At 43.6% G+C, this 13,290-nt stretch overlaps 3 protein-coding genes across 5 annotated transcripts in view; 1 reads left to right on the forward strand and 2 right to left on the reverse strand.

The window, feature by feature from the left end:
- LOC138976432 (tereporin-Ca1-like) overlaps positions 1–6,836 on the reverse strand; it is a 40,170-nt gene extending 33,334 nt beyond the window's left edge. The window contains exons 1-3 of one of the 2 annotated variants that reach the window (XM_070349292.1): positions 6,694–6,836; positions 4,363–4,447; positions 3,544–3,657 (exon numbers count right to left, since the gene is read on the reverse strand). In XM_070349292.1, coding sequence (XP_070205393.1) covers positions 3,544–3,657; positions 4,363–4,429 — 181 coding nt within the window. In that variant the 5' untranslated portion in view covers positions 4,430–4,447; positions 6,694–6,836. Of the gene's footprint in view, positions 1–3,543; positions 3,658–4,362; positions 4,461–6,693 lie in introns of both variants that reach the window. The other variant, XM_070349291.1, reaches the window with a different exon arrangement.
- Positions 1–13,290, reverse strand: part of LOC138976421 (E3 ubiquitin-protein ligase TRIM56-like) — a 72,671-nt gene that overhangs the window by 45,790 nt on the left and 13,591 nt on the right. The gene's annotated exons all lie outside the window — the stretch shown is intronic.
- The window catches only part of LOC138976428 (uncharacterized), a 4,739-nt gene continuing 2,089 nt past the window's right edge, over positions 10,641–13,290 (forward strand). The window contains exons 1-2 of one of the 2 annotated variants that reach the window (XM_070349287.1): positions 10,641–11,201; positions 12,357–12,503. In XM_070349287.1, coding sequence (XP_070205388.1) covers positions 10,884–11,201; positions 12,357–12,503 — 465 coding nt within the window. In that variant the 5' untranslated portion in view covers positions 10,641–10,883. Of the gene's footprint in view, positions 11,202–12,356; positions 12,636–13,290 lie in introns of both variants that reach the window. The other variant, XM_070349286.1, reaches the window with a different exon arrangement.

Here is a 13,290-nt window from a genome sequence, read left to right on the forward strand (position 1 = left end):
CTATGCTGGTTAAAGGATACTATCCCCGCAGCGTGGTCAGACTCACAAGTTGTAGCAGTATTGAAGAGCGGAAAACCGGGCAATCTACCTGGCAGTTACCGCCCCATATCACTAACCCCCCACCTCAGCAAGATCTTTGAGCGTGTGGTGAACCAGAGGCTGGAGTTCCACCTCAATAAACACAATATCATTCCAACATGCCAGGCAGGTTTTAGGCAAGGTCGTTCGTGTGCGGACCACATTGTGCACGTCACTGAAAAAATCAAAAAGACCTTGGCACATAGTAATAATTCTCTTCTTGGAACCTTCTTTGATATTAAATCTGCGTACGACAGCGTCTGGCATGGACGTCTACTCCTAAAACTCGGCAGAATCGGTGTCTCTGGCCACATGTACCAATTCATCAAAAACTTCATCAGCAATCGCAAGATGTCTGTCCGAGTGGGCTCTTCGGTGTCCGAAACCCATGCGCTGGACATGGGGGTTCCCCAGGGCAGTATCATCGCGCCAAACTTATTCAGCATCATGCTCTATGACATTACTTCTGTTAAGGTTGACGGTGCCAGTGTACTTCTGTATGCGGACGACCTCGCCTTAATAGACACTAATAGACCACGCCATAACAGAGTTACCAACACTGTTGACTTATCTTCTTACCAATCTAAAATTGACAACCTCTGTCAATATATGTACACCAACGGCTTCCAACTAGCCTCAAATAAAACAGTCTTTCTTGTTGTCTCCCGTAGACAACTGTACAGGAACTGCAGTATAAAGATAGGTTGTGATATTATCAAACCGAGCTCAGAAGTTAAGTTCCTCGGCGTTATCATCGATACCCGACTTAACTGGACCAGTCATATCGAACATCTGATCAATAAGGCCAACAAGGATCTTTATATCATACGCCACCTGGCGTCCCAATCCTGGGCCAGAGGACGTAAGTGTGTCACAGAGGTAGTGCGGGCATTAATTCGCTCCCGCCTCCTTTACGGGTGCGAAGCTTATTTCGCGACGCGCCCGGCGCTCATGAAAAAACTGGCTATTATAGAGTGCAGGGCGCTCAAAATAGCTCTGGGACTCTCCCAACAAGCGAGTAAGAGTCGAGTCTACAGCGAGTGTGGGTGGCTGCCCCTTGTGGATGAGATAAAACTCCGTTCAGCTCAGTATGCTGTCAGAGCCCACGCGGTAGAGAACTCTGCCTGCGAGGTCCTGACTGACTTTTTTCCTCAGCACCAAAATTATGAGGCCAACACCAAACATAGCACTCAACTCTTGGCCAAAACGCTACCCTTATCCGACACAGTAAACCGCATTCTAGCCGATAGCGGGGTGAAGGTCAGTGAGCTGGCCAGGGTCCCCCCGCCCTCCTACCCGCCGTGGCTTGAGGAAACCCCTACTATCATATACGACAGTGAAGATAATACTACCAAAAAGGATAACCCCGTCTACCTAGCTACTGTTACAAAAGAAACCCTAAACTACAAATTCTCGGAGCATTTAAAAGTCTTTACTGACGGATCCAAATTTGCAGACGGCAGCGTTGGCTGCGCCTTTGTGATCCCAGATCTCAAAATCTCAAGGAAATATACTCTTAATAAAGACATCTCCATATTCTCAGCCGAGCTATTTGCCTTGCTCATGGCATGCACTTTTATAAATGACCTCCCAGTCACACCGCGTGCGGTAGTTTTCTGCTCTGACTCGCGCTCTTCATTACAAGCTCTGCATCGAAACACATCAAATCGGGCAGAGCTACAAAGAGAAATCCTCTTTATATGTCACCAGTTAATCTCATCCGGCACATCCGTATCATTTCTCTGGGTCCCCTCTCACGTAGGGGTCCGGGGAAATGAACTGGCGGATGTCGCTGCCAAAGAAGCGGCAGAATCTAGCCCAGCTAACACTAACATCGGCTACTCAGTAACCGAGTTCTACAGTAAAATCCGTAAACTCATTCGAAGTCAGTACGTAACATCTCTGTCCTATCAACCCATTGATATGAACGATCTACACCCCGATCTCCCAACAAACCTCCTCACTATCTTCAGACGCCTCCGTGCCGGCGGCTGCCGCTTCCATATCTTTAACAAGTCCTGCCATTGTGGAGAACCCTATTCATTTCAACACATTTTCGCTCCATGCGCTACAAATAGAATTACCTTTAAAACCTTATATGACCATATGCAGCTCCATGGTCTGAGTCCCCAGGATTATTTGCGCAGTAGCAGTTCTCTAGGCTGGTCACACAGCTTGCTGCTGTGCCGACTGGTCAGGGACTCGGACATGGGGCTGTGGGTATAACTAAGCCCAGATTATCACATCAGCGTGTTTCAGTTTGAGGTCGAGTGGCTCCCGCCATCCCTCCTGATTCCAGCGACTACCCTCTAGACAACATATCCTCACCCAAGGCCCACTAGTCGCCAAACTGTACATATTGTTTTTATTACCACGGCCTTCGTGGCTTACATTTTAATCCTTTTATTTGTAAAAAGTTTTGAGATTTATTGTTCGTGTTCCTCTTACTTGCTCATCTATTTGGTTTTATTGGTGATCCTGAAAGGTTCCACTTTTTAACTCGATTTGAATTAAAAAAAAAAAATCATTTTACAAACCCGTTATTCAAGATATAGAATACAGACTTATAATTCTTACCAAGAAACATCTTAACTACTTTTCATTTTAACAAATTCCACAGAGCATTATCAACTCAACCCCACCCCCTGCCCTCCTCTCCTTATTTTTTGTTTCTTTCTTTCCTCTTTTTGAAAGCGGACAAACACTCAAGTCCTTAATGGCTCAAAACCGTAGGACTTTTAATATTAATTTTAACTGTCGGTATGTTCTGACCTTCCTCTGAGAAGCCATAACAGATTAAAAAGGGCTTAGAGATAAGCTCTACATGTCTCATTCCTCTGTGAGTGGACTTCGCCTTTAAAGGTTATTATGGTGTTTCGGCACTCGATTACATTTGGCGTCGTCAACATGGATGGGACTCGACATGATATGATCAGGAATGGCATTATGGTCACTGAATCATTTTCGTCCTGTTCCCATTCCACGAATCTGGGAGGGACCTAAGCTTGGAGGATCCATGGTTCGGTTCATTCAAACGGGGGCCGGGTGTGACAGGGAGACTACCGCCGCCCTTCACAGCAGACTCTGCAGAGTTGTGCGCCTTAGAAGTTGTGAGATATTTATAGCTCTTTATAGCTCGCAAAGCAACACCTGTGGATTGTAGAGTTCTGTTTGTGATATCGTAAATATTCTGCATCAAATTTGGTGGGCATATTCAGGTGGACCCCGGGCACAAACTGGTGGATAAAAACCGGCGAAGCCGGGTATTCCTCTAGTAACACATACATACATGCATGCATACATACATACATACATACATACATACATACATACATACATACATACATACATACATACATACATACATACATACATACATACATACATACATACATACATCCATACATCCATACATATACATGCAAGCGGTGGGGGGGGGGGGGGTAAAAAAAGGCAAAGAAGTACCGAAGGTGTTGACCCGCCTGCGTTCTTCTTTGTCCAACTCATGCAGTATGGGTAGATCGCCTGCAGCATATGTTGCCGTAAAACGCCTCCTCGGACGCAGCAAACGCTGTACGTCTGAAAAAAGGAAGCCATACATTTAATCACAGCGCATTTATTCTCTTTTTGGTAAAGAGTTTTGGGTTCAAATTGACCGGTTGATTAAGGCAATATGTGACCCTCCACCGCGGAATAAGTCGCATGTCACCTTTGCATGTGTAACCGAGTGTCGAAACACTACGATCACATCGGGAGGCGAAGTGCAATCAAACAGGATTGAAAATGTTAGGGCTAATTTCTTAGCCCTATAACAACTGTTATGCAAACCCGAAGGTTTCCATGAACATACAGACAATCGGAAACCAACAGACCCCATCACAAACAGAATTCCACAATCCACCGGTGTTGACTTAAAGGCCAACAACTCGGGTGCAGAGTCTGCTGTGAAAGGAGCGGTAGCAGATGAGAACATAATTATGTTCTCATCTGCAAGGTAACACATCTGCTACCAATTGTTCCTGTCAATAATGTAACGTTTCTTTTTTTGTGTGTGCAACATGTATGTGCACGCAATTTTCTGTGGACCACTTGGTCATGGTTTTCACATGCAACATGTAAACTGCAAAAGCTTTTCCTATTAGTAGACCGACAAGTGCCCTAATTGTCATCAGCAACCTTGTACCTTTTAACAACTCCGTAAATCCAATCACTTATCACAACAGACATTGAATTTGACTATACAAACATGACTATAAAAACATGTTTCTAAAATAATTATATTACCTGCCTGATCCGCGCTTGCAGTGTAACTTTCTGTTGAATTGTTCATCACTTCGAGATTCGCATTCATTTTGACCGCTCGACAGCTCTGCAAAGTGAAACTAAACAAGTTCCTTGTGTCATGCATCTAAGTTTCGCAACATGCAGTCAGGGTTAAACATACCGAAATCTTCTCGCTCAGTATCGAGTGTGCAACTTCAGATCCTTCCAAGCTTTGACATGGGGATGTACCGATGTAGTATTCTTTGAACTATGAATAAAGCAATTTTTTCAATGTAGAATAATTATGACACATCAATTATTTATAGCCTTGTTGCTTCCTGAACACATTTGACTTGTTTGTGTTGCTTATTGTATTTCCCATTTGCCATTTTAAGACACGTTATTCTGTGAAATTTGATAATCTGCATAATTAAAGAAAGCTGTTAATCTCTCGATTAAGTTTGTGTGTGTGTGTGTGTGTGTGTGTGTGTGTGTGTGTGTGTGTGTGTGTGCGGATGTGTGTGTGTGTGTGTGCGTGTGTGTGTGTGTGTGTGTGTGGGTGTGTGTGCGTGTGTGTGTGTGTGTGGATGTGTGTGTGTGTGCGTGCGTGTGTGTGTGTGTGTGTGTGTATGTGTGTATGTGTGTATGTATGTATGTATGTATGTATGTATGTATGTATGTATGTATGTGTATGTATGTATGTATGTATGTATGTATGTATGTATGTAAGTATGTATGTATGTATGTTTGTATGTATGTATGTATGTATGTATGTATGTATGTATGTATGTATGTATGTATGTATGTCTATGTCACAGGACAAACGAGTATCCAGGACAATCCAGAATTGTCCTAGGACAAACGTTATTCATGGAAAATATCAAGTACAAATGCAGATCCTTGTTCTTCCTAGGAGAAATGAGGATCCTCATTCTTCCTAGCGGTCAGTAGAAACCAAGAATTACGTAGTGCAAATCCGGATTGTCCTATTTACATATTTCTTACAGTGGGAAACTTCGGGAAGTGAGTTGTATTTGAATACCTGCTGTGCAATGCATGGAACAGGACTGTTCTTCGGGAAGTGAGTTGTATTTGAATACTTGCTATATAACTGTATACGACAGCAGATATTATTCTACACGACCGCCGTTCTTGTTACACAAACAATGCGAGAGCCGTGTGAAACGCTTGATAAAACATCTAGCACAGAATGGCCAGACAGTGCTGTACACAACATGGGACTGACACACAGACACACACTGCGTCATCCGAGAAAGCGCTGACGAAGATTTCACTTGACGGAATCTAACACTCTTCTATACTGCCCGTCATTAAGGCAAGGCAGTTATGTTTAAATGCAGATTTGTGTGATTAGACCATTTATGTTCAAACCCGTTGTTTGACTAGAAATTACATTGTGGCAGTTGAAGATGAAGTTTGTCTTTAACAGACATCCTTTCCCAAACCATAGTCAACAAAAAAACAAATGGCAGTGTATACAATAAACAGCATCATCTGACATCATACAGATCTACACGCAAACACACGTGCCTAGTATTCTATGTCAGGTAACACAGTTCGCACAGTGTTATTTTGACAAGTATAACTATTTTACTCTCAGCAGTATGAACAAATCAGCAGAACCTGACCACAAAATAGCTAGATAGGCTTTCTTCATACAGGAGAGAAGAAAGGCTCTGGTCAATACAAAACACAATGCAGCAAGCACAATTAGGACAGCATGTGTTGCATTGATCATATTCCGCCATGAAATTTCAGGCATGTTTATGTGAGCACTTATCATAAGTTTTAAACTTGTTGTGCTCCTTCTTAATGATGTTGTTATATTATCATGTGTCTGTTTACGAATAAAATACTGTTTAAACAAAAAACATTAGGACAGCAACTAACCACGCACAGCAAGTCTAGCGATCACCCGAAGTATATCACAGCTATGATCAAGTCAGGCTAACCGAAAACAGAAACTGAAAGCAGAACCTTTCTCAGTTGATAATCCTCATTTAACTATTTATGAACACGTCTTGGTGACAACATTCGTACATGATTGGAAGTAACAAATGTGAAAGTTAACTGTAGAACCTTCTTTTTATAGTGAGAGATCAGGATGTTAACAGTTTTAAGCATGGTGCTTGCCATGTGAACCTGGACAATAAAGGGAGCAAATGTGCAACATTCTCTGATAGCAAAATACCTGTTGAAGAGACGATACAGAATATTGACCAACCAACCAACCAACCCACCAGCCAACCAACCAACCAACCAACCAACCAACCCACCAGCCAGAACAATTGGTCTACATAAGAAGAGGAGTTTGAAAGATCACACACTCACCTGTTGTGATGTACACAACTCCCCGAGTAGATATATCTGCACACACAGCGTCAAGACTGGGACACACTTTGTCCTGGTAGTGTTACGCCTTCAACACAGCGCATTGCGAGCGTGTCAGACAGCTGGGTCATGTGCGAGCGTGTCAGACACCTGGGTCACGCGAATAGGTGACATTTGACAGGCGCTTGATTTCAAGTTTACATTCGTCTTGACTTCGAATGTTTGCATGGTCATTGTGTGCATATTGTCGGCACCCAGCCTGCAGAAGTAATATCTTGTGTCAAAGTGTACCTTATTGTACAGCCCGGTTAGGTGTTGCCTGAGTGAGGTAGATGCTGTTTAGATGCTGTTGTTCAGCTTGGTGCGGTCAGTGTTGGACACAGGTGGTTGGAGGAAATTGATTGCGGCTTTTCCCTGTGCTGAATTGATCTCCCCCACGGCGACTTTTTGATCTTCCTCAAGGCGACTTTGAACATCTCATTGGAAGAGGCAAAGCTAGGGTCTGTGACACTGAGGATGTCCACGCCCTTGTTCTAGGGGGGGACTTTTCAAATGACGGTTGATGCCGTCCCGAACTAGCTGCCTCCAGACTTGTTTTGTTGTGTGTATAACTCGCCTGTTGTTGTTCTTGCGTCAATGTAGAAAGACGAGACAGCGGCATCCACTTCCTGTTTGTCATATTTAAATCGACCTGCTTTTCATTTTGAGCAAAATAATCCCGAAAAACTTTGGCAGCCGATGTTGTTGCTTTTTGCGTTGTAACAGGAGTTAAAAGTAGTCTTTTGTTTTCAATTTCTTCCCGAGATAGATTTGCAAATCACTTCATTTTTGCAGTTTGGCAGACGTGTGTTTTAATCTGTGGGTTAATCCGCGTGTCTCAAATATGACGCAAGTAATTCCTTCGAAGTCTCGGCCCTGAATATAAATTTGTGTCGGCCTCAGACGTCACATGGCTCACAGAAGGAAAACCCAATGTTTAATCGATTTATTTATTTATTTAATTATTTATTTATTTGGTGTTTAACGTCGTTTTCAACCACGAAGGTTATATCGCGACGAGTTTAATCGATACTCATGCCTTTTATTTACATCGGGTTTAAAAGGAAAACACCGAGACACGAATGAAAGGGGACAACCATGTCGATATTACGTTTGCGTTTTCCATTAAGGGAGACAACCATGAATCGTAATGTTTCTCCATCAAATGACAAATTTCAATAATTACGCTTTTATTTGGGAGCTCAATCCGTCAAATCGTTTCATGAGAAATATTCTTTGGTTGAATTCAATACGACATTTATCAACAAATAATGATGGGATGCCATCAGAGTTTCAGCTCTGAATCTACAACGCAAACAATCAACATTACTCAACTAGACAATCATTTTGCTTATAGAACTAGGACAGGACGGTGCCGCCTCAACTTGTGTAAAAAAAATCCGGAATCAGGCATATTTCCATTTGAAATTATACTAAGTTTCATTGACCCTCTTGCAAAGATTTAAAAGCTATAATTTGTTGTACGAATTAATGTTCATCATTGTGCGAGCAGGGCAGCGTGGCCCCTAGACCAGGCTGACGTCACGTCCCGTACGTGATCGTATTACGTCAAAAGCCTTTATGGAAGTCTAGAAGTCCCGGTGTCACGAACTGAAACCTCTGCTGAGCAATCCTTCTCATTGCGGTCAATGCGCATGAGCCAATCCTGGACTTAAAAAATGCGACCCTTTGACCGAACGGACCATGGATTAGGGTTAGGATTAGGGTTAGGGTTAGGTTATATAGGGTTAGGTTGCTCACGACCTGATTAATCTCCCCATGTTTGCTCATGCGCATTGACCGCAATGAAAAGGATTGTTCAGGCAGAGTTTTCAGTTCGTGACACCGACGTGAGAGACCATTATTTCTGGCTTGGGTACTTTACGTCAAGACATTGGGCTTGATTACGAACATTTGTAAAAGTTGGTATGTGGGTCCATGTTGGCACACCGCATACATTCTTCAGCCCCAGAACGGGGTCACGGGAAATGTCAATTATATTTTGGCGGGAGATGAAAACTGACAAACCACATTAAGTTTTGTTTGGATGGAAATACTAAAAGGTATGTGAAGTCATCTGTGAGATATTTGCCGGGTGTACAGCTTTTGACTGTGTATATCGTAATCTGTGACACAAAAACACATCTTTGCTGCAGCAATGCTGTGACCTGCACTGCGTCTTTAAGGGACGAACACAGTTGGACTCAATTGTATTGACTCAATTGTATTGACTCAGAGGCTCGAACACACTTGGATCAAGCACAGACCTTCATGGTCGGACAATACCAACGCGGACCATTCTCGACATCTGTTGTCTTCTTAACGCCGCATATCCACTTCTATACAGGGGATTCTCTCTCTGTTATCCCTAAATCCTATCCGGAGGCAAACCGTATCTTCAACGTTTTGTGGATTAATAATAGTGTCATCTGTGAGATAGCTGTGCAAACCGTTTGACTGTTTGTATTGTAATCGGCGACAAAAAGACAAATCGTTGCTTCAGCAGTCTTACGTTATCTGCACTGCATCCACTCCTATTCAGGGGATTTTATCTGTTATCCCTAAATCCTGTCCGGGGGCAAATCAGATCTTCAACTTTATATTGATTAAAACAAGTGTTCTGGAAGTTACGTTTAAGTGACGACCGAACGAGATCCGGAACACGAGTTAAGCTAGCACGGTTGCGCATGCACAAAACAAAACGCTCTTGATCATATCTTCAGTGACAAAAACAAGGGAATAACTAACACGGCTCTGCTGGCCCTGTCTATCATCAGTGACAAAACAAGGGAATAACTAACACGGCTCTGCTGGCCCTGTCTATCATCAGTGACAAAACAAGGGAATAACTAACACGGCTCTGCTGGCCCTGCCTATCATCAGTGACAAAACAAGGGAATCACTAACACGGCTCTGCTGGCCCTGCCTATCATCAGTGACAAAACAAGGGAATCACTAACACGGCTCTGCTGGCCCTGCCTATCATCAGTGACAAAACAAGGGAATCACTAACACGGCTCTGCTGGCCCTGCCTATCATCAGTGACAAAACAAGGGAATAACTAACACGGCTCTGCTGGCCCTGCCTATCATCAGTGACAAAACAAGGGAATAACTAACACGGCTCTGCTGGCCCTGCCTATCATCAGTGACAAAACAAGGGAATAACTAACACGGCTCTGCTGGCCCTGCCTATCATCAGTGACAAAACAAGGGAATAACTAACACGGCTCTGCTGGCCCTGCCTATCATCAGTGACAAAAACAAGGGAATAACTAACACGGCTCTGCTGGCCCTGTCTATCATCAGTGACAAAAACAAGGGAATAACTAACACGGCTCTGCTTGTCCTGCCTATAATACCCGTGTGCATTCTCCAGAGACTCCGGAATCGTGTTCGTTGTGAACGAAGCCTGTGAATCTGAATAATATGCTGGTTTTCTAGGACGTCGTGTACGGGAGTATCGTTACTGAAGGAAAGCACGCAATCTTCGATTTGTGTGTGTGTGTGTGTGTGTGTGTGTTCGTGTGTGTGCGGTGTGTGTGTGTGTGTGTGCGTGCGTGCGTGTGTGCCGGTGTGTGTGTGTGTGTGTGGGTGTGTTGTTATGGCTATGTTAGTTTAGGTCGCATTTTTGCGGGTTTTTTCTTCTGTTTCTTGCATTTGAATTGTAAACCTGTTATCGGGACTTGCGCTATATGTTCACCTCTACGTGTAATTCAAGTGGTTTAAGATGTTAACTGACAGTCACCTCTACGTGTATTTCAAGGGGTTTAAGCTGTAAACTGACAGTCACCTCCACGTGTAGTTCAAGGGGTTTAAGCTGTCAGCTGGTATTGATCTCTTTACGTGATACCAAGGATTTAAACAGTAAACTGAAAGTGACTTTTTAAAGCGAGTCTCAGATTTTCTCCTGGCTACATATATATTCAAGCAAGGCCAACAGTCGTCATTGGCTTCTTTCTCACTCCGTCTCCAGATGTGAGGGATTGGTTTAGGTCTCGCCGCCGAAGTGATTTCATCATTGTTTCTGTAAAGAGGTGGTCTTTTGTCCCCGTATACTTGACTCCAACAACATTTTTTGTAAGTAAAACAACAACGACAACACCATCACCACCAACTGCTACAACCCCTGCAAGCACGTTCGCGATAAAAATGTCTACAACGACAGCAACATTCCGCATGCTGCTGATATTCATCAGCCTCGGCCAGATGAGACTGGTGACGAGCACCATAGTGCCTGTAGACGGCGTGTTCATCATCACCATGGTTGCTGACCCCGACGGTAGAACGGATATGTTCCTGCAGCTCGACGGACACGATGCTGGCTTCGTGGCTTACGCTGAAGAATATGTTATTGCGGGTCTGACTGTGGGACTCTACCTCAAGGCTGGAACCAGAGTAGGTGCCAGGTTCACTGGAGATCCCGAAGATGCCACCAAATACGGCATGGCCTTAGCCTCCTACATAAAGGTCAGGCTTTTATCACTTAGTTTCAGTATGACTATGATTGCTGACTGTCCAAAAAATCAGACATGTTCTTGCCGTATGTTGTCTGCCAGAAATCGTTTGACGTTATTGGTGCTTGTACCCTTTTTCAGGGCTCCCTAAAGTGCGCGTCCCCGCGTTCTATATGCACTAGAAGCCAAAATCACGTACTAGAAATTCTTTGAGAGGGTCTCGGTGCGCATGGAACATATAAAGAGCGGGTCCCAGGACGCACTACATTTCCTCTTTCGTGCGTACCGTAAGAACTCCTTTCAGACTGCAGTCGTCAGTCAAGTATAGTGCTAGCACAACTGCCCATTTCACGACGAAAAGATATGTATTTAACACGGTATAGTCGTCAGTCAAGTATAGTGCAAGCACAAATGCCCATTTCACGACGAAAAGATATGTATTTAACACGGTATAGTCGTCAGTCAAGTATAGTGCAAGCACAACTGCCCATTTCACGACGAAAAGATATGTATTTAACACGGTATAGTCGTCAGTCAAGTATAGTGCAAGCACAACTGCCCATTTCACGACGAAAAGATATGTATTTAACAAGGTATAGTCGAAGTGCCCTCTGCGAATATTTTGAGAAAAAAAAATTCATATCTCACTATTCACGAACACAATGCATTTTAAGAACACATGGGGTTTGGTGTCCGTGGACCCCTAAACACTAAAAGCGGGGACCCTCTGATGGGCGTCCGTGGAGAGCGCTGCATTTTAGAATAGGTTGAATTGACTCTAAATGCTCTGGGCCTTCCTATTTTTTTGGCATGACCAGTTTAATTTACATTGTTTCGAAAAACGGTTTCAAAACAATCACTATATGCAGTCCTAGTTATCGGAATTATATGTAAAAGAAACCTGTTTGAATAATAGATTGTTTAAAGAAAGACAATTCGCATCTCTGTCGAGGCAGTTAGTTTTCCCCCACGATCCCTCTTGAAAAGAATGTATGCTCAGCCCTGAAAGAGCAAACAGGAAGTTAGTAGCGCAACCGTCAGACGTTGAATGAAGCTGCCATGCAGCCAGTGCTGGTCGTGTTTCAGGCCACCTTCGCTGTGCAGAATTCGGTACAGGTGTTTCAAACACCTAGCTACGGATAGATAAACGACAGCTATACTGTTACAGGACAGCTTCGTAACTGTACGCAGCAACGGGTACTCCTCGAGCCAGTCCAACGCCGTACACTTCCATCACCAGTACCTCTCCGGCCGGACCTGGAAGTCCATTCCAGCCACTTCAACGTTCAGAGCCAAACATAATGGGATTTATTGGGTGAGTGCAAGACCAGACTGCGGCAGCGGTGATGTCAGTCTGAACGTTGGGGGTGGACTCTTCAACGTCTTCTGTAACGGTGACAAAGCCATCTCTGCGTCCGGAGCTTTCTACTTGCTAGCTGGAGAAGCTGTGAGTTTGACAGAGTGTGTTTGGGGGAGAGAAGGGTTAGGAAAGAGGGTGAGGGGGAGTATCTGGGTTCGGGTGCCACATTGTGTGTCGTTTATTTCTTTCGTTATTTATTCATTTACATAGTTTTTACATTAGTGATTCAGATAGGAATTCTTTGCTCCTGGATCCCATTCTTTCTGTGTTCATTCATTCATTCATTCATTCATTCATTCATCCATTCATTCATTAACTCATTCATTCATTCATTCATTCATTCATTCATTCATTCATTCATTCATTCATTCATTCATTCATCCATTTATTCATTCATTCATTCATTCATTCATCCATTCATTCTTTCATTCATTCATTCATTCATTCATTCATCCATTCATTCATGTATTAGTATCACATGGGGGTGTTCGGACACCGAGGAGAGCCTGCATAACGTTGAATCTTGAATCAAATACCTCGCCGAACGTTGGGATCGAACCAATCATGCCGTTAGCAACAACTGATTTCCATGCCAATGCTGCTGCTGACTGAACTATCTCCCCGCCCTGGTCTGATTGTGGGCATGTGACTAGGGGGGAGGGATGGTCTGATTGTGGCTAGGGGAGAGGGATGGTCTTATATAATGAGTAAACACTTTACCAGATCTGACATAATGAACCGA

Source organism: Littorina saxatilis, linkage group LG9 (assembly GCF_037325665.1).
Source record: "Littorina saxatilis isolate snail1 linkage group LG9, US_GU_Lsax_2.0, whole genome shotgun sequence".
Classification (NCBI taxonomy): Eukaryota; Metazoa; Mollusca; class Gastropoda; order Littorinimorpha; family Littorinidae; genus Littorina; species Littorina saxatilis.